At 31.7% G+C, this 25971-nt stretch overlaps 1 protein-coding gene across 1 annotated transcript; it reads left to right on the top strand.

Moving 5' to 3' along the window:
- Positions 1-700: 700 nt before the first annotated feature.
- Positions 701-24247, top strand: LOC133194427 (receptor-type tyrosine-protein phosphatase T-like). Its single transcript, XM_061330386.1, is given in 14 exon segments — positions 701-894; positions 993-1196; positions 1387-1569; positions 2647-2838; positions 3990-4220; positions 9261-9363; positions 9540-9816; positions 9897-9984; positions 10135-10211; positions 10681-10731; positions 10968-11087; positions 16683-16828; positions 23530-23665; positions 23878-24247. Coding segments are annotated over 14 exon segments (1995 nt in total). The 5' UTR covers positions 701-791; the 3' UTR covers positions 23962-24247.
- Positions 24248-25971: the final 1724 nt, after the last annotated feature.

Raw genomic sequence — 25971 nt, forward strand, 5'->3', positions numbered from 1 at the left:
AGCATATTTTCAATACTTCATTAAACGATATCATGGATGAACCAATTTTTTTTTCACTTTAAAATAAATGTAATAAATAAATTTTTCGGTGTTTGCTGATAGTTAAGTTTTATTTTTCCATCATTTATTCTATCTAAGAGCAATATTATGTCAAAAATCCAAAGATGGAGCGGAAAAGATGTCAAAAATAAACATAGTAAACATATAGGACGAATATATGAACTCATTAAATATTTTAACAAAGCAACCGGACGGAAGTCCAATATTTCCAATTTCTAGTCATTATCAACCAGGGAGAAACTTTGTTTAGCAGGGACTTTGTCAAATATAAGGAAGATTGTTTGAAACTATACTTTTTTCCTCACTATTTTAATGTTTTTATGTGATTGGAAAGTTATATAGTTCATTTCACTTGACTATGCTTGAAGTATTTTGGGTGAAGCATTTTACTCTAATTTTATCAATTTTTAATGCTTTTATAAAAGGTATGTATAAATCTTTCTGTTTGCTTTAATTGGTCTAAAGTGATTTCCTTTGCTGCTTAATTTGCATTGATATGAAGTTTTCTCTAACGGATTTTTCTGGTAACTTTTAAGACTTAAAACATCTTATCGTTAAAGAAGTATTGAAAAGAATTTTTTTCACAAGAAGTCTTTAACATAATTTAGAAGACAAGTTGTCATATTGGTTTGATTTTCGTCGTAGGAAATTTATCACACATTCTGTGTGAAGAAGCTGAGCAGTCGTCTACAAATGGCTCCTTTGTCGCTAGTCTTGGCTGTGATGATGACATGGAAACTTACTCCTTGACTAATGATGGGAATAATCAGTGGTGGTCTGTTAAGCTGGATAATGTTTACAGAGTTGATTGGATCTTTCTCAAAATTAATTCTGGTATGAAATATTTCATAGTTTATAAATCAATATCTGTAAGATATGAATAGAAACAGCACGATTACAAATATATTAACCGTGTATTTCCTTATATACAGAAGCATACCAAGTCTATGTTGACCTGAATGAAACAACTTCAGTAAAATGCGCGGAGGTTTCTGGGCCTAGATATACAAACACACCATCCTTGCATCAAATAATTTTATGCAAATATCCAGGTCTTTCAACGATGAAAGGCAACATAATCAACATCAGTAATATAGGAAATGGACCTTTGAAAGTGTTTGAAGTGAAGCCAATTGGTAAACAATTTATTAGAACCATATCTACTCATGATATTAGATTTCTCTGATTATTTTGTAACTATTTAATTCGGTAGCTTTTTTTAATATCTTCCACCATAAATTATTAAAAATAGAAGACGTTTTAAATATTACAGTTTTGGAATGATAATGTATTTAAAAAATAAACCTAATCATCATTTGTTTTTAGCACTTTCTCTATTGACACCACATATAATACAAAATTTTACGGATTTTTGGGAACCAGTATCTAAAGCCTTAGACGGCAACACGGAAACTTACTTTAATTCAGAGGAAAGAAACAACGCATCATGGATCATAAGATTTGACAGACGTTATGAAATGAAATGGATTCTCTTGTCAATTAGAGGAGGTAAATATCAATATGTGAAGTGTTTTTACATTTGCATTACAGTTTGTCTACTATCAATTGGTTTTGGAATAAAATCATATCTTCTTTGAAGAGTGTAATCCGTGAGTTATACTTATTACTCAGGGTAACTGGATACTATAGAACACCGCTAATTTATACCACTATGTTGTGCCCCTTAATAATGTTGCAATTATACTAGTATACAATGAAATTTAAAAGAAACGAAGTTTTCTTAGTGTACGGTTGTTTCCCCTCAACAACGTCTGCTGTAAAGAATTCTTGCAAGGTTGTGTCCCCCAAAGCGATATTACTTCCCACTAGCTGCAAAAATGTACCCCTCTCCGATATATATTTTCAATCTGATGTTTTAGGAGGAGGCTTCAACTCAATAGGATCTCTGTAATGGTGCAAATGCTTGAGTGATTCACTCCCTCCCGCACAGATTTAGGCTCAAATTACGAGAAAGTGACTATTTTATTATCATTTCTTAACTGAACTCAAAATTATATTATGTAAGACATGAATTTATCCCCCCCCCCAAAAAAAAAAATAAAAAAAAAATTAATGAATAGTCTATATATCAGTTATTTTTCGTTTATGTCAACTTCACAAGTTGAATTGTCCGCCATGTTTAATGACCATGATCGATTTAATTTTGGGACAACCGATGAGAATTCGTGAGCAAAAGAGCTGATCTTGTGAATGAATGTATAGGAATTGTTTATTTTAAGCATAAATATCGTTGTAAATGAATAAAGTTGCACATCGAATGTTTTATTTATGGATGTTTGAGTGATACCATACCGGTATTACAAAATCATTTATCTGCACCAATGTTTACTTTAAGAAGCTATTCTAAATATGAAGCGCAAGACTCAGTACATCACGCGAGAACCTGTTATGGCAGATGTACCCCACAAAAAAGGAGAGGGATACACTATTCATGCTACATCCTTCGGTCCTGCTTTTTCTATCAATGTCATTATTTTGATGTGAAATGTGAGGAACAAAATGTCACTCCTGATATATTAAACTAATAGACTTTTCATTCACTTTGTGTTATGTTATTTTAATTAGGTACTTATGAAGTGCACATTAAAGATAGCAACACAGTAATGAATTCTTTAACACTGTGCCGGTCATTCACTCTTTTGGGATTAAATGAACAGAAGAAAGCATTAGAGTGTCACAGAGAAATGACAGGGGATACAATTATTATCAAAAGGACCGATCACGGCGCACTGAGACTGTTTGAAGTGTATCCAATTCGTAAGTTAAAGGTTTTAAATCAGCTTTCAAAATATATATTTTTTATACCCTTATAATTATCTTTCTATATATTTATTACTAATAAAAATTCTAACTAACAAAATTTTCATTGCATCGGTCTAACAATTTCATTGTTGACCGACCTGTCAGTCCAACATAAGAATTGTTAGACCGGTTCTTTGGACGAGACCGTATAAATCGAGGTCCCGTGTCGCAGTAGGTGCTGACACGAAAAAAGATCCCTCTCTGCTCAATGGCACTGAGTGCCGAGTATAGGTCAACATTTGCAGCTCTCCACGGCAGGTGGTGGCGTTTCCATATGAGTGAAAAATTCTCGAGAGGGACGTTAAACAACAAACAAACAAACGAACACTTGAATACATTAACATTTGAGGATTTGATTAAGCTACAAATTGTGTGTGTATTTGGGCGGGGCGAGAAAAAAATTCTAGGGAGAGGCCCCTTTCCCCAATACTACGTGTCTTTAATTCCCATTCTTATAAGAACTACATCATTACCCTCTATGTTAAATAGTACAGTCTTATTTGAGAAACCAGAGTGCTTTTTGACTTAGTTATTTGTAAGGTCTTTTGAGAAATATTCGAGCAATTATACTTGCATACAATTATCTGCAGATACAAATTCTCCCAAAATGTTGAATTTATATTGCTTATCATGTTTGTTTGTAAGTCTTCGCAGAACAAAAGACATTTTTTGGCAAAATAGTGTAGTGTTAGGTCAATTTACTGTCTACAATTAGCTAAGGACTTAATTCTTAATTCAAGGGTTTAAAAAACACTGCAGGAAGTGAACATCTGTACTATGGACGAGATTTCTTAAATTGATGTTGGTATTGGCACAATGAAATGCTTCACAGCTCAGTTACAATAAGTGTCTAGAGCAGGTCTGATTTGCAGGGCATTTTCACGACAATAGATTCTAATTATTATGAATGAAATTCTATCAAAGGGCGCAAATGAATACATTTTTAAAAATCCAATAAACTTTCAAAACAAAGAAAAAAAAATGCAAATATTTTTAAGCTAGTTAGTACTATGCAGTATATATAAAAGATTTACACAGATAAATAAACATGACTAATAAAAGGCTTTTATGTAGAATGATCTATTGTTCAATATTTTCAATCATAGTTTGTCCTTCAAACCATTATGGTCCAAACTGCGCAAAATGTAGAAATGAATGTGAGTCGTGTAGTCCAATAACTGGTGTGTGTGGTCGGTGTCGTGGTTCTTTCTATGGCGACTTTTGTCAATACGAGTGTCCAGCGAACAGAACATGTGAGCAAACAACAAAGATATGCACAGAGTGTGATAATGAACAGTGTTGTGATCAAGAAGTCAGCACAGATTTAACATCAAAAGGTTCATATTCTATGTTATCAATATTTAAAAACTATATTTTTTTTCCTTTTAAAGAAAAAAAAGATGAAATATTCATGGTATATTTTCAATTGAAAAGTCTTTACAGCATCCGCTGTGGGCTGTGGAAGGGGAGGGGGGTTAAACAGTAAAATGGACACCTTTCTTCACAGGGACTTTTTAATTTGGGTTTTTATGTTCATTCGCCTTTTATTACATTTTCAGCAGTGAAATACTGTAATTTATTAACTGAATAAAAGTGATATTCTGACACATTGTGAAAGGATATCAAAATGGTATTCTTACAGTGTGAGAATATCAGAAGTACGGCCAAACTTTCGATTTTCCTTCCATACACTAAGAGTGTTATTTAAAAAATCCCCGGCCTGTTATAAGATAGAGTTAATGAGCCATTCTGATAGAAACTAATATATATACTGCCAAAGATTTTTTTCCAAATATGTCTTTAAAAATCCATGTTTACAACGTTTTTCAATCTCTCAATCACTTAGCTATGACGTCTCAACCGCTAAACTATGATGTCACAGCGTATGATACTGTGTTACCAAAAGACAGAGGCAAAGGGAAAATCTAAGAAAATGTAATAAACAGAAAATTCATGTTTTGTAGATGAATATGGAATTTATTTCACTTGTGAGACAGGATTTTTTGATATTTTCACTCGTATTTTGCACTCGTGAAAATATTAAAAAATCCTGTCACACTCGTGAAACAAATTCCATATTCGTCTACAAAACATTGAAATTATCCACAATGTTATTGTCTTATTACATACAGCTGCATTTATCAAGAATCTGGGACTGATCAAAGTTGTTTCATGGTGCAGTGGTTACAGCGTTTGCTCTAGAATCACTGAAGAAGGAGTTGATCCTTGCATTGCGGGTTCGAATCCCACTGTAGGACTTGAAGACTGGTCCTTCAGATAAGACTGTATAAACCGAATTCCTTTATCTCCGTATTTGCTGGCACGAAAAAGATCCCTCACTGCTCAAAGGCCATAAGTGTCAAGTACAGGTCTAAATTTGCAGCCCTCCACTGGCAAGTGGTGGCGTCTCAATATGAGTGAAAAATTCTTGAAGGGATGTTAAACAAACAAATGAACAGACTAATAAAATGATTGATATGTAGATATATGTTACAGCTGTTAAACTCAAATGATAGCATGTAAAGCGTCATCAGTCATAGATGAGTAAATACTTTAGCTAAGGATGCCTAGAAATTAATACATGTAGTTGAAATCTGTTGGAATGATTAAATCAAATGAGGTCAAAAAAAAAAACTTTAATTGGTTTACTTAAACTTGTTTTTCAACAGCAGCATACTAAGAAACCATGATGAACAAATATATGTACATGTATACACCTCAGGAATGTTTATAAATACATGTATTTCTAAAAGTTGTTGAAACATAATTCCATTGACTATTTTATCAATAATATTGTAAACGAATTAAGGCACTTTAAGTAGGACATGTATACCAAGAGTCTTTCAATGAACTGATTAGTAGCATAGAAGGAGTGTAATTGTGGTAAATTTTCTGCCAAAAAAAAATTTCATACAAAATTTAGTTTGACTAGTAAACTTTCTCAAAATCGTATCAATGTTTACTTTTGAAATGCAAAAAAGTCTGATTTTTATGTACAAAACCTGTTATATAGCCTCTGTTTCCATGGAAACAATGTTGGGGACATCCATATTTTTTTAGTTCATAGTAATGAAAATAATCCAATTAACATATTCTTGGATTTTCGTGGAATCGGTAGATATAGATAATGGTAATTTTTACTTGTTTGTTGCCATGGCAACGGTTTCACTTTATTATGGAAAATTGAAAAAACCTCTTTTTTACCCAAATTTTTACATTTTAAATAACAGAAATAGAAATTTAAGATATATTGAGCATAAAATATAATAATTCATGCCATTTTCATTATTTTAAAATGATAATATAAGAAATAAATCAATTTTTTCATTGAAAATTATTAAACACGTAAAACGTCAAATACCTCAAATTTGTCGTCTTTTATTCAAAAAAACGGAACGGGCAATATCTTTTAAAATCATGTTAAATGATGAAGCTATTTTTCCCAAACAAATTGATGTATGACATGTGTAGAATTTAGAAAAAATAAAATTTGGAAGGGGTCGCAAACCTTACCTTAAATGGTCATCTTCAATTCATATAACCATTCATTAAATTTATCATTGTCAATGTTTTTCAGATAAAATGAATCGCATATGGTAGCCCCGGGTATCGACTGGGAACTTCGTATTGCGATATATTGCGATATCTTAAACTGTATTGCGATATGTATTGCAATATTTTAAATAACAGTTAAAATGCTCTTTTCTTATCTTAATAACCCCCATTTATAATCAGAGTGAATAATTATAAATACGTTATAGCAAACAAAGTTCTTGTAGATTTCACTTCAGTTTTGCAACAAAATACAACCATACAACAGCAACCTTATTGTTTGACATCTTAAACTTTAGATTTTACTTTAGAAATCCCAAGCCCAAGCATTTTACCGATATACCGGTACTGGAAAAACGTATTGCAATACGCTATTTTTTGTTAACGAATCTCAATATACCGGAATTTCGATATTATTGCACAGCCCTAGCATATAGTGTGACCCCTTAACTCTTTCTTTTGTCGTCAGTTTGATTTTCTTACGTTACATGTAGAAGGCGTTGTAATATTTCGAGTAGGAAGAGGAGTGCTTTATAATTATAGTATTATTTAAGTAAGCATACTTTAATAAGATATATGAACTTTGTTCTACAGAGCTAGGGTAATTGGAAGTGTGAGGTGAAAGTGTAAATTTAGAATATGTATTTTTATACGTATATTTATTTTGATCTGAGGATTTTAACCAATCATGATAATTTAAGCAGTTCTTCCTTATTTAAATCAGTAATAAATATCCTACGTGGGACTATTGTCAGAAATTTGCCATTAATTATTTCTGAGTCGATACGGAAGTACATTAGGAAAATTGTCAATAAAAGGGTATAATATTCATTTTGCGTTTGATAAGGACGGATACACTTCCGGTACCACTCGGTACCATGTGCGAACAACTGAATTACTGAGGATGTATTTGCCGTAAAGAAGATTTAAAATAACAGCTTCAATTTCACGAATAGCAATTGTAATACGAAGCGTTTGAAAATAAATACCAAATTGAAACAGATAATGAATAAATCAACGTGTTTAAATTTTTAAAACACAATTTGAAGAGCTAATGTAATAAAAATGTTAAATTGTTCAAAAACTAAGTACGTGTTTTATAAATAATGCTGAGAGACTAAACACTACGTAAAAATTTACACGTAAACACGTGATTAAAAAACTTTAACACATCCTGTTTCATTTATAACAATTAGGGAAAAACTATCTTCTTAATTGTTATTTGCAACTATTAATGCTGATTTAACGGTTACAAACTGAGTTTTGCTGTAAAACGGATGTTTGCGACCGTTAAATCAATATTAACAGTCATGCATAACAAATGAGAGGATAGTTATTCCCATTCTAATGCAAATTTTGCACGTTGTTTGATATTTACATTTTTTTTTTCGTTGAGTTTGATTTCTGAAATACGTCACGAAGCGTTGTGTTTTTGCGTCGTTCTATTATGAAAAGCTTTTACTCTTGTTAATGCTTGTTTATCGGCCTGAAACAGCAGCGTATTAGCCAATAAAAATGCAGCTTACAAAACAATTGCATTAGAATTCATTTTATTCCATCCAATAGATGATAAACAGTTTAAACATGGAAAAATGGCAATTTTTAAACACTTCAACGTATGCATTTTACGAAATAAATAATCAATTTATAAATAATAAACTTTCATAAACAGTACAATAATTCAAGAAATATGTATTAAAACTTTACATTTTGCAAAAAGAAAACTTCGTTACACAAAGAGGAATAAGTACATAATGTTGGTTTAAAGATTTAATATTGTGCGCAGCAAGGAATAAAAATTTACACGTTTTTTTTCTTCTGAAATCATTACAGTTATTAAGAGGATTCAAGTGAAATGATAGACTTAAATGTACCACACACAAGCACCTGATGCATAAATTGTCGAAAGACCCCCCTCCCCCCTCCCAAAAAAAAAAATCACACTTATACCCAAAATATTACTGATCTATATTTTCTCAAAACTATTTTTTAAGTCAACTCCGTCATGTCATTCTGTGCAATCGCTTTGAACTTTTTCAAGGTTAGGAATTTGGCCATAAACGGTATAAAAAAATACACATATAAAAAAGCTTGTAAAAATATGCATCCATCCGCCAGAGCTATTTTACAGTACTTAAACTATTTCATTAAGGGAAAATGTGCTTATAATGAAAATTAAGAAATTGTAAATAATTAATACATGTATTTTTTAAAATTGCTTCTAAAGAGATAAAATGTTTCCAATTTGTAACAGAACTCGTTGCACATGTTTTCGATCAATTGTTATATTTAACAGTGTCTAAGTACGAAAAATATTGGCAAACGAAAATGAAAGTCAATGTTTTAATTCATATTGTATTGGTTTTGAATGAACTCAATATATCATGGTCTCCATTCTCTACTCTTATAAAACTATTGGACATTTAAGTATTAATTTCTTAGAAAGTTATCTCTTTCATCAGAGTGCCATACCACCTTAAGCACCAAGTGTTTATACATTAAATGTTTATTAATAAGATGCAATTTATTTAATGTGCAATACTTCTATTTAAAACTTAAACAATGCAAAATAGTTTTTAAAGTGCCCAGCAGTTTGTTTATTTCCAATTTTTTAAAGGACAAAATATTTACATCCCAAACATGCAGCACTCTCCCAGTTTGAAAAAAAAAATTGAACATCTTATATTCTCATAATGGAATTCAACTAATATGTAAAAGGCATATTTTCTTGTTACTGGAGGACCGACGACACGTCCTGCTACTTTGCTGTTCCGAATTCAGAATAATAAAAGATGTGTTAGTAATATTGAAACCTATTTTATAAGTTGAAGGTGACGAAGACCCGCATCAAACAACAATACTGCTGCCTGCGCTTTTAGTATTGGTTTTTATTTTGATCTCAGTTGTGGTGGTCATATTCCTAAAAAGGTAAACCCTTTGGTCACTCAGTGAATTTCTCTTAATCTGATAGTGATGAAAAATTAAAGAATTTGATGTTGATACATTCGGCAAACGTGTTTTAACAACATCAAATGTTACCTCCACCTCTGATCAAATAATTTTGAATTTCAAAAGCACTTTGAAGATGTTTCTTTTCATTGGAGAAAATTAAGTCATTAAAATATCTTATAATTTAGAAAGAAAAATCCAACCAGCAAAACTAATAAAGAAAATGGCATCTCAACGGAACTTCACAGAGCTCAGTCAGGAAATGAATCGGAGCTGGAGGAGATTCCTCAGAACGAGGCTGATTATGTAGAGGAAGAGGAAACCATCACTGTAGAATATTGTAATCTGACGTCACAGAGAGTTTCAATTGACCAATTTATTTCAGAACTACCTCAGAAAAAAAGCAACGGTACACTGAAGAAAGAATTTGAAGTAAGTTGAAGAATTTTCGTGCGATACGAGAAAATATTGAAATAGGATCGAATTTCCTCAGAATGTAATATCCATTACAGGGTCTTCCCTCTGGATTACTAGAGTCCCATTCACAAGCTCTAATACCTCAAAATATTAGGAGTAACAGATATAAAGGCATTTATCCTTGTGAGTAAAAAAATTGTAATGAATATTTTGAAATGAATTAACAATTTTTGTACTTTGAGGATAATTGATTTTACAATTCATTACATTTTCTCTTTTTGTATTCTTTCATTTCTTTCCATTGTTTCACAATGAAGTTTTTTTTTTTTCCAGATGACTATAATCACGTGAAATTAATTAAACCAGAGGCTGACGAAAATGATGGTTATGCCAACGCATCCTACGTACATGTGAATATAAAATTACAATATCCATACCAAAAAATTCAGAGTAGATGTTTTGAAATTATTATCTTTTGTTATCATGTATGGACAATAAATGAAATTACTTTTGTTGTGCTATGTACACATGTATATTAGTGCATTGTTTTTCCCCTAGGGCTTCAGTAGAGAACGTTTATATATAGCTGCACAAGGTACATCTTTATTCTAAGACAATGGAGTTTTATTTTGGAAAATGAGCTTCAGGTTCTACAAGTTTAAAACGTTTAATATTTAAATTAAATCTATAAAACTTCCTGTAGATAAATAAAATAGAATCAGTTATAATCAATATACTTACAGTTACAAACCAGAACAAAATACATATCTTTCATTTCATTTATGTTCATTAAAGCTAGAGCAATTATATAGACGTATTATCGTAATAGGTCCTTTTAATCCAAAGACATTAGAGGATTTTTGGACAGTAATATGGCAGAACGACTCTACTAGAATTGTCATGTTGACGAATCTGTACGAAGGTGACAGGGTAAAGTTCTGCTTACAGTTGTTTATCATATACTTAAGTATTCCCAAAATGAAAACTAAAATAAAAAAACCGAAGAAGCAATGCATATTCTTTGTTCACCACTTCATGTTTTTTAAATAGGTAGTTAGAAATGGTGTGGAAAATGCTCATAGTAAAGAATTTCTAGTGTTCACAACAGATTCTTTGTTGAATTGTTGTTGGCTATAAATATAAAAGATGTCGGTTTTTTTTTTCAGATGAAGTGTCTGAAGTACTGGCCAGATACAGAGCTGGACATTGGTCCTTACACTATCAGGCTGGACACCGTAGATGTCTTTAACCATTACATTTTACGTTATTTGGTTGTCCAATATCAGGTTCATCTCTATAATCTTTTTGATTTCACTTTGTCATTAATGATGTAAATGTATTTATTTTCTTTGCAAGGCTGGGCAAAAACATTTTTCACACCCCACAAATCCCTCCCCTCTTTAAGTGGAATTTTTTTCTAAAGCAGCAATTTTTTAGAGCGCCCTGAAGCCAAAAACTCAAGTAAGAGAATCAAACTGAAATTAATCCACCTCTGTGATTCTCAGAGAATGTTACTTTTTGGGAGTTGATTTTATCAACTCCTCATAGTCAGCGCGCCAGAGGCGCATCAATACATCCTCGATTAAATGCAGGATATTGTGAAAATGGGAGAAAGGTTGAAATTACGGTTTTAACCTACAAATTGAGCAGGGTGTAAAGATTTAAAAATGCAATGTATACATGTAATCTCAGTAAACGGCAGGCCTAAATATTTATGTAAGAAAACAGATTTACAGATATTGTCAATAAGAAAATAGTACATATATTCTGATTTTAAGATAGGAAACTCGCTCCTAAAATAGCTTAGATACGTCAGCAGGTTGTAGGGGAAGGCTGAAGGTATCCTCGTGATTATAACGATGCATAAACATCATGCTTCGACAATATGAGCCCCATAATAACGGGATTAATAATCAGACATACGTTTAAATGCATATCAGTATATACAGAGAACACAAAATCAGATTGATACAGACAACTGATGTAAACTCTATAATGTTTAGACTGATTATCACAGCGGACATTATGTGCCTCAAGTATCTCTAACATGTGTAAAGTTCTAAAGTCGCAGATAAGATCTCCAAATTGCAGCAGACGTGACCTACTTGACAAAATTAATTTAGCAGCCTTTTACTTTTGTGCCTGGAATGATAATTATTGATAGTATACACAGGATTAATTTTTATCAGATGTGTAATTGAGATGACTCGTTTAATATTTATATTTTTGCAGAAATATTAATGCTGTGCATGTAATTGTCTCTGTTGATGGAACGGAATTTTTCGGAGTGGATCCAGAATTTTGCTAATTTGGGGCACATTTAGTATTTTTGGAGTGGAGTGGGGTGTTGAAATAGCCCATTTCCTTCTAAAACAAAACCGTGGTATTCGTATACATTTCCGAACAAAGACCAAATATGTTGCTTTGTAGTTTAATATACCCGTAATGAAATATTTCATCTCGCAGCAATCTTAGTTAGATTCCAGCGAAAAGTAAACAAAATAAATAAAAATGATACATTTAAAAATGAATTATGCCACGCAATAAGGTTTAATTTATAAACAAACGAAATTTTTTTAATATGTAAATACACTGTTATGTCATATAGTGTATCTAAATACAAATACCTAAGTGTATCATTTCTCATGCTCTGATCTATTGCTCGAAGTATATTAACTTTATCAAAAAAAAAAATTAATTAATTAATTTTAAAAAGGGAAGAAAAAATTCATACATGTAGTTATAATAAATTTAGACATCAAAACCACTGCTCACTTTTTTGATCATTCAATTAACCCTATTTTAATTATTGTATGCATTTGAAATTTGGGTTTATCTTAATACATTTACTAAAAAAAAATAGCATCCCTGGCGGTACAATAAACAGGAAGTTATCCAAATCATTCTGTGCTAAACTGAAATTTTGCAAATTAATACTTGGTGTACATAAATATGCAACTAGTTTTGCTGTACTATCTGAATTTAGTAGATTTCCCCTACACTTCGACATTGTAAGATCAAATTAAGATAAGCTATTGGTATAGACTTGAAAATCTGGTAAGTCTTTTCCACCCTTACAAGAGTGAAGATGTATATTGTGAGTCCAAGTCACTATGAAAAAGGTGAAGATAACAGACAGTGATTGATCTTAAAAAATCTATAAAACAATACAAATCTGGAAAGAGGGCATAAATTTGAGAAGAATCTCTATTTCTGGTATACATGTTGCTCCATTAATTTTCTCATCACCAATATAGATGGTATTTGTCGTAATTTAACTTTGGTCAGAGCACTGTACATCACATGGTTAAATGTTGTACACCTTATGCATGACTTAATGACAATGTGACCGTTGCCAATGAATATTCATTATTTTTTGTGATATTTTTCAAAAAAAAAAAAAAAAAAAAAAAAAAAAAAATCAATCTTTTTATAATGAAACATAAGTACTTATCTCATCGTATAACAATAATGAACTTCAATATTTTCTCAGATAAAAAAAAAAAATAACAAAAAACCTGCATTTTCTCCACTGGGAGTGTTGTTCATTTTTTCTGAATTCTGTCTAAAACGGGATTTTCATTAAAAAAAAAACAACACCTGATTACATGTATCTTAGAAACTGAAATTGCAAGTTTGACAACTTCACGCAAGATGAGGATGAAATCGGAAAACGACAAATATTGATAAATTTGCTTGATAAAGACCTTGTAAGCTCTTTCATCACATTTTTTCTACATGAATATCATTATAATTTTGTAAACGAAAGATTGCATTCCGATACAGGACACAATAAAAGATAGAATCAAGTGAGGAAGAAATTAATCCAAATTGATATTTTTTAATCTATGCTTTTTTTTCTTTTATAATGCACTGAACAAAAATGGCGCCTATGCAAACTAGCAAAACGTACACCATTTCTCTATATGTATATTCAAACGTACACTTAAAAATCATTTATTCAAAGATTATAGGAGCGGAATCAACAACTTGAATCACATTCTGACGAAAAAAGTCGCTCTGGCACTTTTAAACAAATTTTTTGGTACGGAAAATACCTTAAATTACTGAAAAATTTTGAGCACTGAAGAAGTCTTAAACATTTTTGCATATCATTCAAAAGTTATGGTCAAATCAAAACAAGCCTTACTTATTTGACTTCATAGATTTTTGACATCTTTTTTAGTCTTTTGATACTCGCATACCAAATTAAGAAGCAATAATGTTACACATTATTTGAAAAGTTGTAAACAAGGTTAAAAACATAAAATTATATTTGAAATCGTCCTTAAAATCGACTACCATCAGTACCTTCAGTACTTTGATTTTTTAACACATACACTAAAAAAAAAAAAAAAACCCTGGCTGGACAATAGACAAGGTGTAATCCAAATTATTCTGTGATAAACTGAAATTTTGCAAATTAATACTTGGTGTACATAAATATGCAACAAATTTTGCTGTACTATCTGAGTTTGGTAGATTTCCCTACACTTCGACATTATATATAAGATCATAATCTATTTTATTTTGTTGTAGACTTGAAAATCTGTAAGTCTTTTTCACTTTTACTAGATGTATATTGTGAATCCAAATCACTATGAAAAAGTTGAAGATAACAAACAGTGATTGATCTTTTAAAAAAAATCTATAAAAGCGATACAAATCTGTAAAGATGGCATAAATTTGAGAAGAATTGTTATTCCTAGTAATCACGTTGCTCCGTTAATTTTTTCATCACCAATATAGATTGCATTTGTGGTGATTTAACTTTGGTCAGGGTACATTACTTGTTTAAATGTTGTACACCTTTTTCATGAATTATTGACAACTTGACCGTTGTTAATGAATATTCATTATTTTTTTTATATTTAAAAAAAAATTGATCTTTTTATGTGAAACATTAATAATTATTTGATCATATTCCTCATTATATATGACAATAATGAAGTTCAAAATCTCCTCGGGCAATAAACAACTGATCTACCCTTCTAGGAGTGTTGTTTTTGTGCTATTTTTCGGAAAAAAATTAATTATCAATCTTTTTAATATATGAAACATGACAATGTCCCTCATCATATGACAATAATGAAGTTCAATATCTCCTCAGGTAAAAAAAAAACAAAACAAACAAACAAACAAAACCTGCATTTCCCCACTGAGAATGTTGTTCAGTTTTTCTGAATTCTGTCTTAAAGGTGATTTTCAGCTTAATAATTTTCAAGTCTAAAAAAACCTTATTTGACGTATCTTAGAAACTAAAAGTGCAAGTTCCACAATTTCACGCAAGATGAGGACGTGATTAGAAGATGGCAATTATTTTTGTTTGTTTGTTTGTTTTGTTTTTTTTTTAATATAAATTTACTTGATCAAGACCTTGTAAGCTCTTTCACCACATTTTTCCTACATGAATATCATTGTAATGAAGGTTCGCTTTAGATTTTTAAACTCGAAAGGAACTACCAACTTTTCGTCATTGTATAAACGAAAGGTTGCATTCTGATCCAGGACACAATAAAAGACAGAACCAAATAAGGAAGAAATTATTCCGAATTGATAATATTTTTTAATCTGTTTGTTCCTTATATAATGCACTGAACAAAAATCAGCCATTTTGAAACTATGTGGCGGCTATGTAAATTAGCAAAATGTGCACCATTTCTATATATGTAAACTCAAACGTACACGTAAAAATTATTCAAAGATTTTATATATAGGCGTGGAATTCACAACTTGTATCACATTCTGACGAAAAGCTAAGTTGCTATAGCACTTTCAAACAAACTTTTGGTCAGGAAAATACCTTAAACTACTGACAAATTTTGAGCAGTGAAGAAATCTTACACGTTTTCGTATATCATTCAAAAGTTATGGTCAAATCAAAACAAGCCTTAGTACCTCTTTGACTTTCATTTTCTTGGTCATTTGATTCTCGTATACCAAATTTCGAGCATTAATGTTGTGCATAATTTGAAAAGTTATAAACAAGGTTACAAACATAAAATTTGATTGAAATCGTCATTGAAATCAACTCCCATCAGTACTTTCAGTACTTTGATTCAATTTCCTCATTCCCTGAGCCAAAAATACTTAGACGAAAACGAGGCCAAAGAGCTCAGAACTGTAAAATTCTGAAAGACAACTTTGTATCGGAATGGCTTATGACCAAGACGCTTCTTATAAATATTTTCTTAGGCTATATAGCAAGGTCTTATGACTTTAAAGTTCAAATTTAGCCATAACATTTAAAGCTAAAATTGTGCAAGGTTATACGTTTTAGAAATATTTCTCCTGTCCAGAGAAGTTTTAGACTTTTAATGAATAACATTTCAACATGATTAGGACCACAGAAATTTGAAGTATAATTTTTTTTAAAGATTGCGAAATTTGTTTTTGTTTGTTTGTTTGTTTGTTTGTTTTTTTTGGCTTGTTTTTTTTTATGTACGGATCCTAATTTTTGTTTTGATTAGAAGGTTAAGCATAAGTCTAATTTGGGAATCTCTACTTGCAACTCAGGTAAACGATGAAGTTCATGTGCATTCTGCCTAGGAATGATTTTTGATCCTAAATCTGCAAGGTTTAAAAAAAAATACATTTAGCTACAATCATGTCAGGAGATTGGAAGCAGCCTGGGGCATTTTAAGTACGAATTCATTTTAGTAGGAACATTTGTTTTTCAACGAAGAAAGAAAGAAAATGTTATTTTCAATAATTCTTATTCAGAATATTTAAATGTGAAATAGGGGTTGTTTTCCAGAATTTGAATTTTTGCACGTGGATGTAAATTATGTTTCTTTTATAAACTCTGCATTATAACTACGCTATGGTTACCTTAGAAACACAATCTTTAAATTACTATGAAGATTTATAATTGTCATTAGGAGGATGTTAGGAGAGTGACGCAGTTTCACTTTACCACGTGGCCTGACAACTCCATCCCCGAGGATCTGACGTCAGTCATCTGCTTCCGTAACCTGATCAGGAATGGTCTGACCTCAACAGACGGACCAATAGTCGTCCACTGCAGGTAAATACATATAAATCTTTTATTTGATTTTCAGTAGTTTAGTACTAAATCATTATCATGATTGTAGTAAAACGACAACTATTAATACAAGAAGACTTGTTAATTAGAGCACGTGACGAAAATCCCGTCTGAAGAAAAATGAAATGTACGACACTCTAGCTGTTATCAATAACCGAACGACACTTCTATCGTCATCTGTTTTTCAAGTTCTCAAAATCGGAATGGATCATTAAATTTTTTGATCATTATATCAATCAATAAGACAGTAGAAGATAGCTCATAATTTGACAGATATAAACTTTTCTGAAAAAAAAAAAACCAACTTACATGTAACGGGCCAACCACAGGATGAAAACTATGTCATTCAGCTAACTGAAAGGCAAATGGATCGCAGATCTCTGAAATTCAGTGACATTTCCAGACCTTTCAATGATCATTCAGTAGACAACATAGTTCGATTTCGTTCTCTGAACAAAGTTTTAATAGCATACAAACATGTATATACAGGCCCTTATTTGACCTCTAAAATTTAGGCACCAGCCGGCGCCTTATCAATAAAATTAAGTCTCCAATGCAAATTTTTAGTCGCCAGGTAATATTTCTTAGGTTCCAACTTTAAAAGTTAATAGTCTTCAATTTGGGGACTCGTGACGCGACGTGAAATTTTGTTCACACGTGTGCTTACTAAAAAAACTAAAAAGAAAACACGATATGTCCATAGCTAAAAATATTTTCCTCTTCTTTTAAATTTCTTTTCGCTTCTTCAGAAAAACAAAAAATTTTAAAAATGTTAAAAGTTCGGAATTCGACGATCGCCAAGTCAATTTAAAAATGTCTCAAATTTGGTGACTTATGGAAAAATTTTAGGCGCCAATCAAAACTTTTAGGTGCCATGGCGAATGAATTAGTCGCCAATTAGAGCCCTGTGTATTTAATAAAACAATGGAATTCCTATCAGCACACCCAGTAACAAAACCCTTCAGAAGGGAAAAGAATGAAAAATATTTGATCGTTTCTTTTTTATTTTGCATATACTATCACCTACGTTCAAAATTAAAGCCTTACAATGTATGTACTAAACATTGCATCAGGTCTCATAGCATGGTTCTGCAATGTGGAAATAGAAGGATGCATGTGCCATTTGAATAAAAGCATATAAACTGCTGGAACAGTTGCTAAAATTTCTACAAATATATTTCAAGGATCTGGTACAACAAGAGAGTAATGGTATTCTGTAACATACAGAAAAGTCTCTACAGTTAAGAAGAAATAAGAAAGTGGTGTTTAATTGTCAAGATTCAAAATTAAAAGACTAATACAATTATAGAAAAAAAAATGACCAAGTATATCAGCATATAACATGTGAAGGAATTCTCCTTTGCATGGATGATTTTTCTGTGAATGGTTTGGAGTAGGTCAGGGACGTTCGTTGCTCTCGATTATCTCTTGGACGCAGCAGAACAGACGATTGACGTCAAATGATGCGTAGCACTTCTCTCCACCATCAGCGTGGGAAATCTGTACAGACTTGTGAAAGCGTAATCAGGATTTTAAAAATCACATTCTCCATGATCGTTGCATTGACATAAAACAAAACGAAGCAATAATTTACATTTCTCTCTCTCATTTTACATTACACTTGAATCCACACTTTGTCCTAGCTGAGTGTCACAGATGGTCAGACGGTCCTTGTTAGGAATAAATAAGAGAAGTAACGATGGAAATACAGAGTAGCAGATCACGAGTTGAACCCTAATCAGAAACTGATACCATGATGAGATTTTAAACTTTATATTGAGACCATTTGCAAATACTATATTAATGAGCGAGAAGATATTGCTTCAGATGTACAAACTCTAACGATGACTATTTTTAAAAACATAAGTACCATCTGCATAGAATATTACATATAGCCCGAACATCAAACCGAACCTAAGTGAGCACATGTGTATAAGTCTTCAGAAAAGATTTTCCAGAATCATTCGAAGATCTAATCATTAACACAATCGAGAATTTGTCCTGGATTCATCTAGCCGATATTAGAAAGCTTATTTAGAACAATGTAGTGAGGCTATTTGCTTGTTGGATAAATTACAATCCACTCTGTTGAGCACCTTTTCATGTTACAGGTTCAAAAAGAAATATTCTAAAAAAATGCTTATGGATCTTGTGGAAGTCCTTTTTAATGATTGATTGATTGTATGTTGTTTTACGTCCCATTCGAGAATTTTTCACTCATATAGAGACGTCACCATATACCGGTGAAGGGTTCAAATTTTGACCTTTAATCTGCACTCAGGGCCATTGAGCAGTGAGGGATCTTTATCGTGCCAACGCCTGCCGTGACACGGGGCCTCGGATTTTAAGGTCTCATCCGAAGGACCCGCAACTTTCACTTCAAAGTACCGAGCGCATGGCGAAGGAAAAGTTGCTACCCATTTTTTATCGACTTAGGTCAGTTGCGGCCGAGATTCGAACTCACGACCTTCCGATCACGGAGCGACCGCTCTACCGACTGAGCTACCGTAAACAGTCCTTTTTAATGAAAAAGGTTGTGAAAATAACGAACAGTGATGAATCTCAAAAGTCTTTTAAACAGTAAAAAATTAATGATCAGGGCATAAACATTCCTAAAAAAGAGGTGGGATCAGGTGCCAAGGAGGAGCAAGCATCCTCTGTCAACCGGTCACGCCCGCCGTGACCCCTATGTATTGATTAGGTAGACGGTGTTATCCTTCGTGAAAGGACAAGATAGGCTAAGACCCCTTTTTGGCCCCTGGTTTGGGGTGTCTTTTAGAATGATGCAACAGTTTATCAATAAAAACTGTTGTTACCCCTGCCACAAAATGAGTATTGGTTCTAAGTTAGTGGATACACAGGGGTCACAGGAAGGTCAGAAAGTATGTTAATTTCCGAATTTTCTGATTTTAATGCAAATTTTCATTGATTTTACAGCACATTTTGTTTCAGAAAATATAGAGCACATGCTTGCCTATCTACCAAATTTATACATTTCATACAGTAGTATCAGATGTATCTTAAGTATAAATATCTCAGATAGGCAAGCTTCTGTTCTATGTTTCCCGAGGTGAAAAGTATCTCAAATTTCACGAAATTCCGCCAGAATTGAGGAAATTCGGGAAATGTCCTACTTCTGCACGCTTTTGTGGCCTCCGTGTAAGCTTTGAATCAAAATTAATGCTGGTTTTAAAACAAGCATTATTTTAAGTTCCGAACTACAAACTATCACAATTTTACCTGTGTTCTGATTTTTAGATCAAATAAGGGGCCAGATTTGGCCGTTACCATACCTTGTCCTTTAGCATAAAACATTGATCTAACAATAGCTTGAAAAAAAAAAAAAAACAAGTCAGTCAAAATACAACCCAGTAATAGGTTGTATTTGCAAACAAGGTCATCATAACGACCGTAGATTTTTTTAAATGCTGACTATAAACGAGATTGTTGAAATCCCTGAATATCAACATATTTGTCAGTAGCCTATCTCAGTATAAATATTGATCGTGCTCACACGCTTTTGCATATAGAATAAGTTCGGAGACATATGCAGGTGAAATTGGAATATTTCTACATAAATAAGGAAAGTTGAGGATGGAAAAGTTGAAATCATCTCGTCATCACTTTAGTTGTTTGTTAACCATTTTTGTCTACGGGTGAAACACAATATAGGGCGCATTGGAAATACCACATTGCTATACATGATTTTTAAAAACATGATTTTCTTTTCATGCAATTTATCACGATTTATTCATAGGAATACTTATGAAGGACTTGTGTGCAAAATTTTGTTGATCTAGGTTTAACAGATTTTAAGTAAATGCAAAAAATGTACCCCATTTTTTGAGCGTTATGCTGTTGCACTTAGAAATTACAGCATTTTTCAATTGAAATAATTGTTAAATATCATATATTATCATGCAATTGATTTTTTTTTTTTACAAATTATTTTGTTGCTTGAATGTTCAGGATCGAATCATAACTTTTGAAGATATGAAAGAAAATGTAATAGGGGTGCAATGTTATACATTTTTTCACTTAGTTTTACCCCTCTCGTTATGCCAAATAAAAATAATGTCCATATCATTTGTTTTTTCATATTTCTGTCTAAAATCATAGTATTAATGTTCTGTTACTTACAGAAAAAAATTGGGTCGTGTAACTCTTGTAATTTAATTTCATCAATGTTTTAATGTGAAAAATTAAGATTTTACAAAAAACCTGTAGTGTCCGCAACCACTAAAATTCTGTGAAATTGGAAGGCTCTATAAATATCTTAATTAATTTTCTAGATAGGCATTTCATATAGATGCTGAGATGTGCTGTAATTTTCCTGATCATCACCACTGTTTCTGTAGTATCATCTCAAATGTGGTTACGGACACTACAAAATCATGTAGTGTCCGTAACTTGTATTTGAGTCAGTTTGAAACAGCCTATGTTAAAACATTAATGCTAGTATATTCACAAAGGTCAGAGGTTTGTTTTACAAGTTAATCAATGTACTTTATTTTTCTCCCTCATTTTGATAATGCAACGGATTTGGGAAACCCAGATTGCATCATTTCCATATGCAGCATCAATGGTGTTACACCATGATATTGGCAGATGCTATTGACATCCTAGGAATTAAGACAGATAGCATGCCATTATTTTTTTTCAATGTTGGAAGTCAACTGGTATTACATTTAACAAAATCTTGTTGGAATTCCTCTATTTAAGATAAGTTTCATCCTAATTTAAATAACTTGTGGAGTGTGTAGTGTCCGTAACCAAAAGTTGAAAAATTAAATCTTTATATTTTTTCCCAAAAAAATTACAGATAATTTTTTGAAGCAGTGTATTATTAAATTTAGAGATAAAAAGGCGTTTATCAGCAGGAATTCTTTTAGATCATGTGGTTTTTTTCTTTACTGCAAGTACTAAAATAAAATATGACTGGACACCCACAATGACATGGAAAAATTATTATAATGAGTCACATAACCCGTACTTCTTGTGATATATTGCTTCAATTGTCTAATTGCTTATTAGAAAATATCTTACAATGTGTTTAATGCAAGTAAATTTGCATTCAAAATGTTTAACATTGGGGAGGTAATTTGGTTACGGACACTACAAAATATTGTAAAAAAAGAAAACAACTAAAATTACACCAAGTTCAGATTAAGTATTGTACATTTAACTGTTTGAAGAAAAACAGAATGCTTCACAGAATAAAATAAAAATACATTAAAGAAATAAGTGAGCTATATTCTTTAAGATTTGACTTTTCTACTTGCACATGATACCTGTATAAAGTTACAAGTGTATAAATTAAAATAGACAAAGTATATTGGTTATGGTATGCTTTTATCAGATGGCGTTGAGATCTGAAGAATCAAAAAATCAGGAGAAACTGAAACGAAAAAAAAAAAATGAAAAAGAAGATGGCAAAAGACTATGAAAAAGTTCATGTTTGCCAGACAGTCTCGTGTAGTGTCCGTAACCCTTAAATCTGGTTGATTGACTTCGTCGACCAGTGTATCTGCATTATAAATAGTTTTCATAAAACGTTAGTGAGTTAGAGATTTTTTGTTCTGCACTTTAGTTATACAGTTATGTGAAAACAGGAAGCTTCAGAATTTTCTAAATTGAATATATCTTTCCTATTAGCATTAGTTCTGCAAGTAAATTGTTTTTACTTGAAATAATATCTAATTTTCATGTACTTTGTATTTAATAAATCATTTAAATCTGATTTCTAATAGTTCAGAAGTTCATTAAAAAAAATTTTCCACAGCCCAAAGCCAATCTTAAATATTTGGATTTTGTGGTGTCTGTAACTAAATAAAGCAATCAAATTATTTTACAAAAATTTATGAAAATGAAATTTCCTATTTTAATGGAAGTGTTTTTGTTTCAACAAAGACATCAAAAATGTTATTTATCAATAATTTTTTCTTTATTTGAATTGGAAGTAAAGAGTTCAGATGAATTGAAATACTACCATTTTTAAACAAAAATGTACGAAGTAAGAAATGTGTTCATTTTAAAGTATTAACACCTTTTCTAGTCCAACTTTTGTCCATATTATGTATTTTTATATGTTGTTTGTTTGTGAGCAGTTGGAAAAATGAAGTTTATAAACAGTTTTCAATATTTATTTCAAAGAAAACAACACTTGTAGTGTCCGTAACCTGTGAAAATGAGGTTATTATCAGCTTGTGAAAAATAAAGTTCTAATATGAATTTCGCAAAACCGTTTAAGTTTTAGATCCTTTAGAGACTCTACTCTTTAAAAAAAATATTTTTGGGGCAAAATAAAGACGTTAATTTTTTACCCCCAAGTACAACATTACTGTTCCCTTTGTTGTGTTTCACCCGCTATAGACAGTAAAATACCTAAATATTAATATGATGTGGCTGACTCTGTTGAACTCGAAATAAAAGACATCACAGGGGTGTCTTTTATTTCATGTTCACTTGGATATATTTAGTCGACATATGCTATGAATGGAAGTAGCTATTGCAAATTAATTAAAAAAAAAAAAAAAAAAAAAAAAAAAAAAAAAAAAGTCGTCGAAATATCTACATGTCTAATTGAAGGTCAAACTCACAAATGTTTACTTAAAGTTTCTTTATTTCATTAAATTTTGTTGATAGTTTTCTTTTATAAACTAAGAAACCCATATATTTTTAAGTGCAGGGATTGGTAGGACGGGGACATTTATCTCCCTTGATTATCTCCTGGAAGAGGGCGCTGCTGAACAGACGATTGACGTCAAAGGATACGTTGCTTCTCTCCGACATCAGCGCGGGAACTCTGTGCAGACTTGTGTAAGGCTTGTCGAGATAAAAAAAAAAAAGATAATTAACTCCATTGCACTAACATAAAACAAAATCAGATGTTCAAAACGTCAAGCATTCATTCAGATTCTCTCTCTCTCTCTCTCTCAAATTTAAAATAACTTAACCAAAAGAATTTAATCAATTTGTGACTTCTTTTGCTGCAGACAATTTAATCCTACAATTTTTTTTTTTAATTTTAGGAGCAGTACCTTTTTCTTCATGATGCGTTGAAAGAAGGATTAACAAATAATGCTGTTCGCCAGAGCTGTTTGTCCGTACTATGACCTCCTCTTTCTAACAACATGTGATTGATCAGATTAAATCAAACGAATCTTAAATGGTTCCAAGAATTGTCAGATGAAAATGCACTTTACCTCTTACTTTTTAATCAGTAGATTATATTCAGGTTCAAAGGCAGGGACGGTCATTTTATGAATGGAAAAGGCAGTGATGTCTTATCACAGGAGAAATGAATTTACTATCGGAAAAGTTTCTTTTTACTTCTAAATACTAGTTGCTAAGATTTAAGAAAATTTAAAAGCAGGTTTTAATGTGTATAAAAGCATGGTAATTTCTCGATTTGTTGGATTTTTTTTTTTTTTTTTTTTTTTTTTTTTTTGAAAAAGTTAATTTTTTATCGTTTCTTGGTCTTCTCTCCATTTTTTACAAATGTTTGTTAGTTTTTGAAAATTAAAATGCACACAAATAACGTTTCAAAATCATGGATAGATCTAGATGACCCAGAGGTAGCAAATATTTAGAAAAACGCGTTTAAAAATGTATCATTTTGTACCAAATGACTCATCTAGTCAATTTTCAAGTTCTTTTTTTTTTTTTAGCAAATCAGAATACAATATCGGGAAAATATTTCCCTTTCCTATTTCACAGGAACCCGATACATCAAAAGGATGCTAAAGTTTCATGTGACAGATCAATGAAATTTTCACTTTTCAAGTGCGCCCAGATTTCTGCCTAACGCCAATCAAAAGTGCCCTCCTTCTTTTTGTAGTTTGAGGAAATATTATTGGTTCGTGGGGATTTGATTTCGTGGTAGAAGACGTGTTGAGATGTCAAATATTGGAAATTTGGCATATGTTCGTGGGTCTCTTCGTACCAGAAAACCACGAAAATTAACCCCCCCCCCATGAAAAATAGTGATTTCTTAGTACTTATTTCGATATAGGAGCTCGATATCCTAGTGTTCGAGGTTCTCTGCATTTAATGACTATAATTTAACTTAATTTTTTTTCTAATGACAAATAAGCATGGTTATTCAGCCCCATTTCCCAATTCAACGAGTGTATAATGTATAGAAAAATCTTTTGTTATTTAAAAAAAAAATACGCTTCAAAATGCTTGCACAATGCGCACTGTCGTGATGTGCAAAACAAAGAAGATATAGAACCATAAAATATGATATTAAATTCGAATTAAGGAAGTTCTTATTCATGTTATCTAGATATTTTCCTGATGAATAACAAACCATATTCACCACCAAAAGAGTCCATAATTGTGTAATATTCTGTTTCATACACTTTTTACTCATAAAAAATGTAAAGTTAAATCGATTAGCAACGTATCTTGCCATAATAACCTCTCCCAATGTAGAATGAAAGCTAGCTTGATCTCGCTGCACTGAGTGAAATGACGCAACTGAACAGTTTAACACGCAGTTTCTCTGTTCTTGAGACGTGGATCAAGCTATTATTGTAGCTTGTGAATATGAAAATTACAATGAAACAAGCGTGATCTAACCAAAATAAAGACAAATTTTTGAAAGTATTAATAAATATTTTATAGTCCAGTTATGTATAGACCTCATTTAAAGCCGTTACGGCAGTAAGGCACTTTTGTAAAATAACGTTTTAAAATGACAGATTTAGTCCCTCGAAAATCTCAAGCGTTCCACAATTTCCATTTCGCCATAAAGTGTACTCATCTTACACACGATTTTTAGCCTTAGGTACTGGCCTCAAGTTTGAAACATTCACATTCCTGAGGGTGTTTGACCTTGAAACCAGTGGTCGTTTTCTAATACAGGTTGATATATGACTTGGGTAATTTAAATCAGATTTATGGCTAAAAATGATTAAGTTATGAAAGTTTATTTGTCTAGTAAAGGGTGTTAAGAAAGTTCATTCCACATTTTTTTTATTCTCACGAAGAAAAACAATGAGAAGATATTTAAAATTTGTGATATTTCATGTTCACAGAGTCCGTTCTTGCTACTGATAAGGTTTTAAGTGTGTTTTGTTGAAACGAAAAGGGGAAGGTAGGAATTGAAACAGATGATG

Source organism: Saccostrea echinata, unplaced genomic scaffold (assembly GCF_033153115.1).
Source record: "Saccostrea echinata isolate AGI-Se365-2 ecotype Australia unplaced genomic scaffold, CSIRO_AGI_Sech_v1 ptg000029l, whole genome shotgun sequence".
Lineage (NCBI taxonomy): Eukaryota > Metazoa > Mollusca > Bivalvia > Ostreida > Ostreidae > Saccostrea > Saccostrea echinata.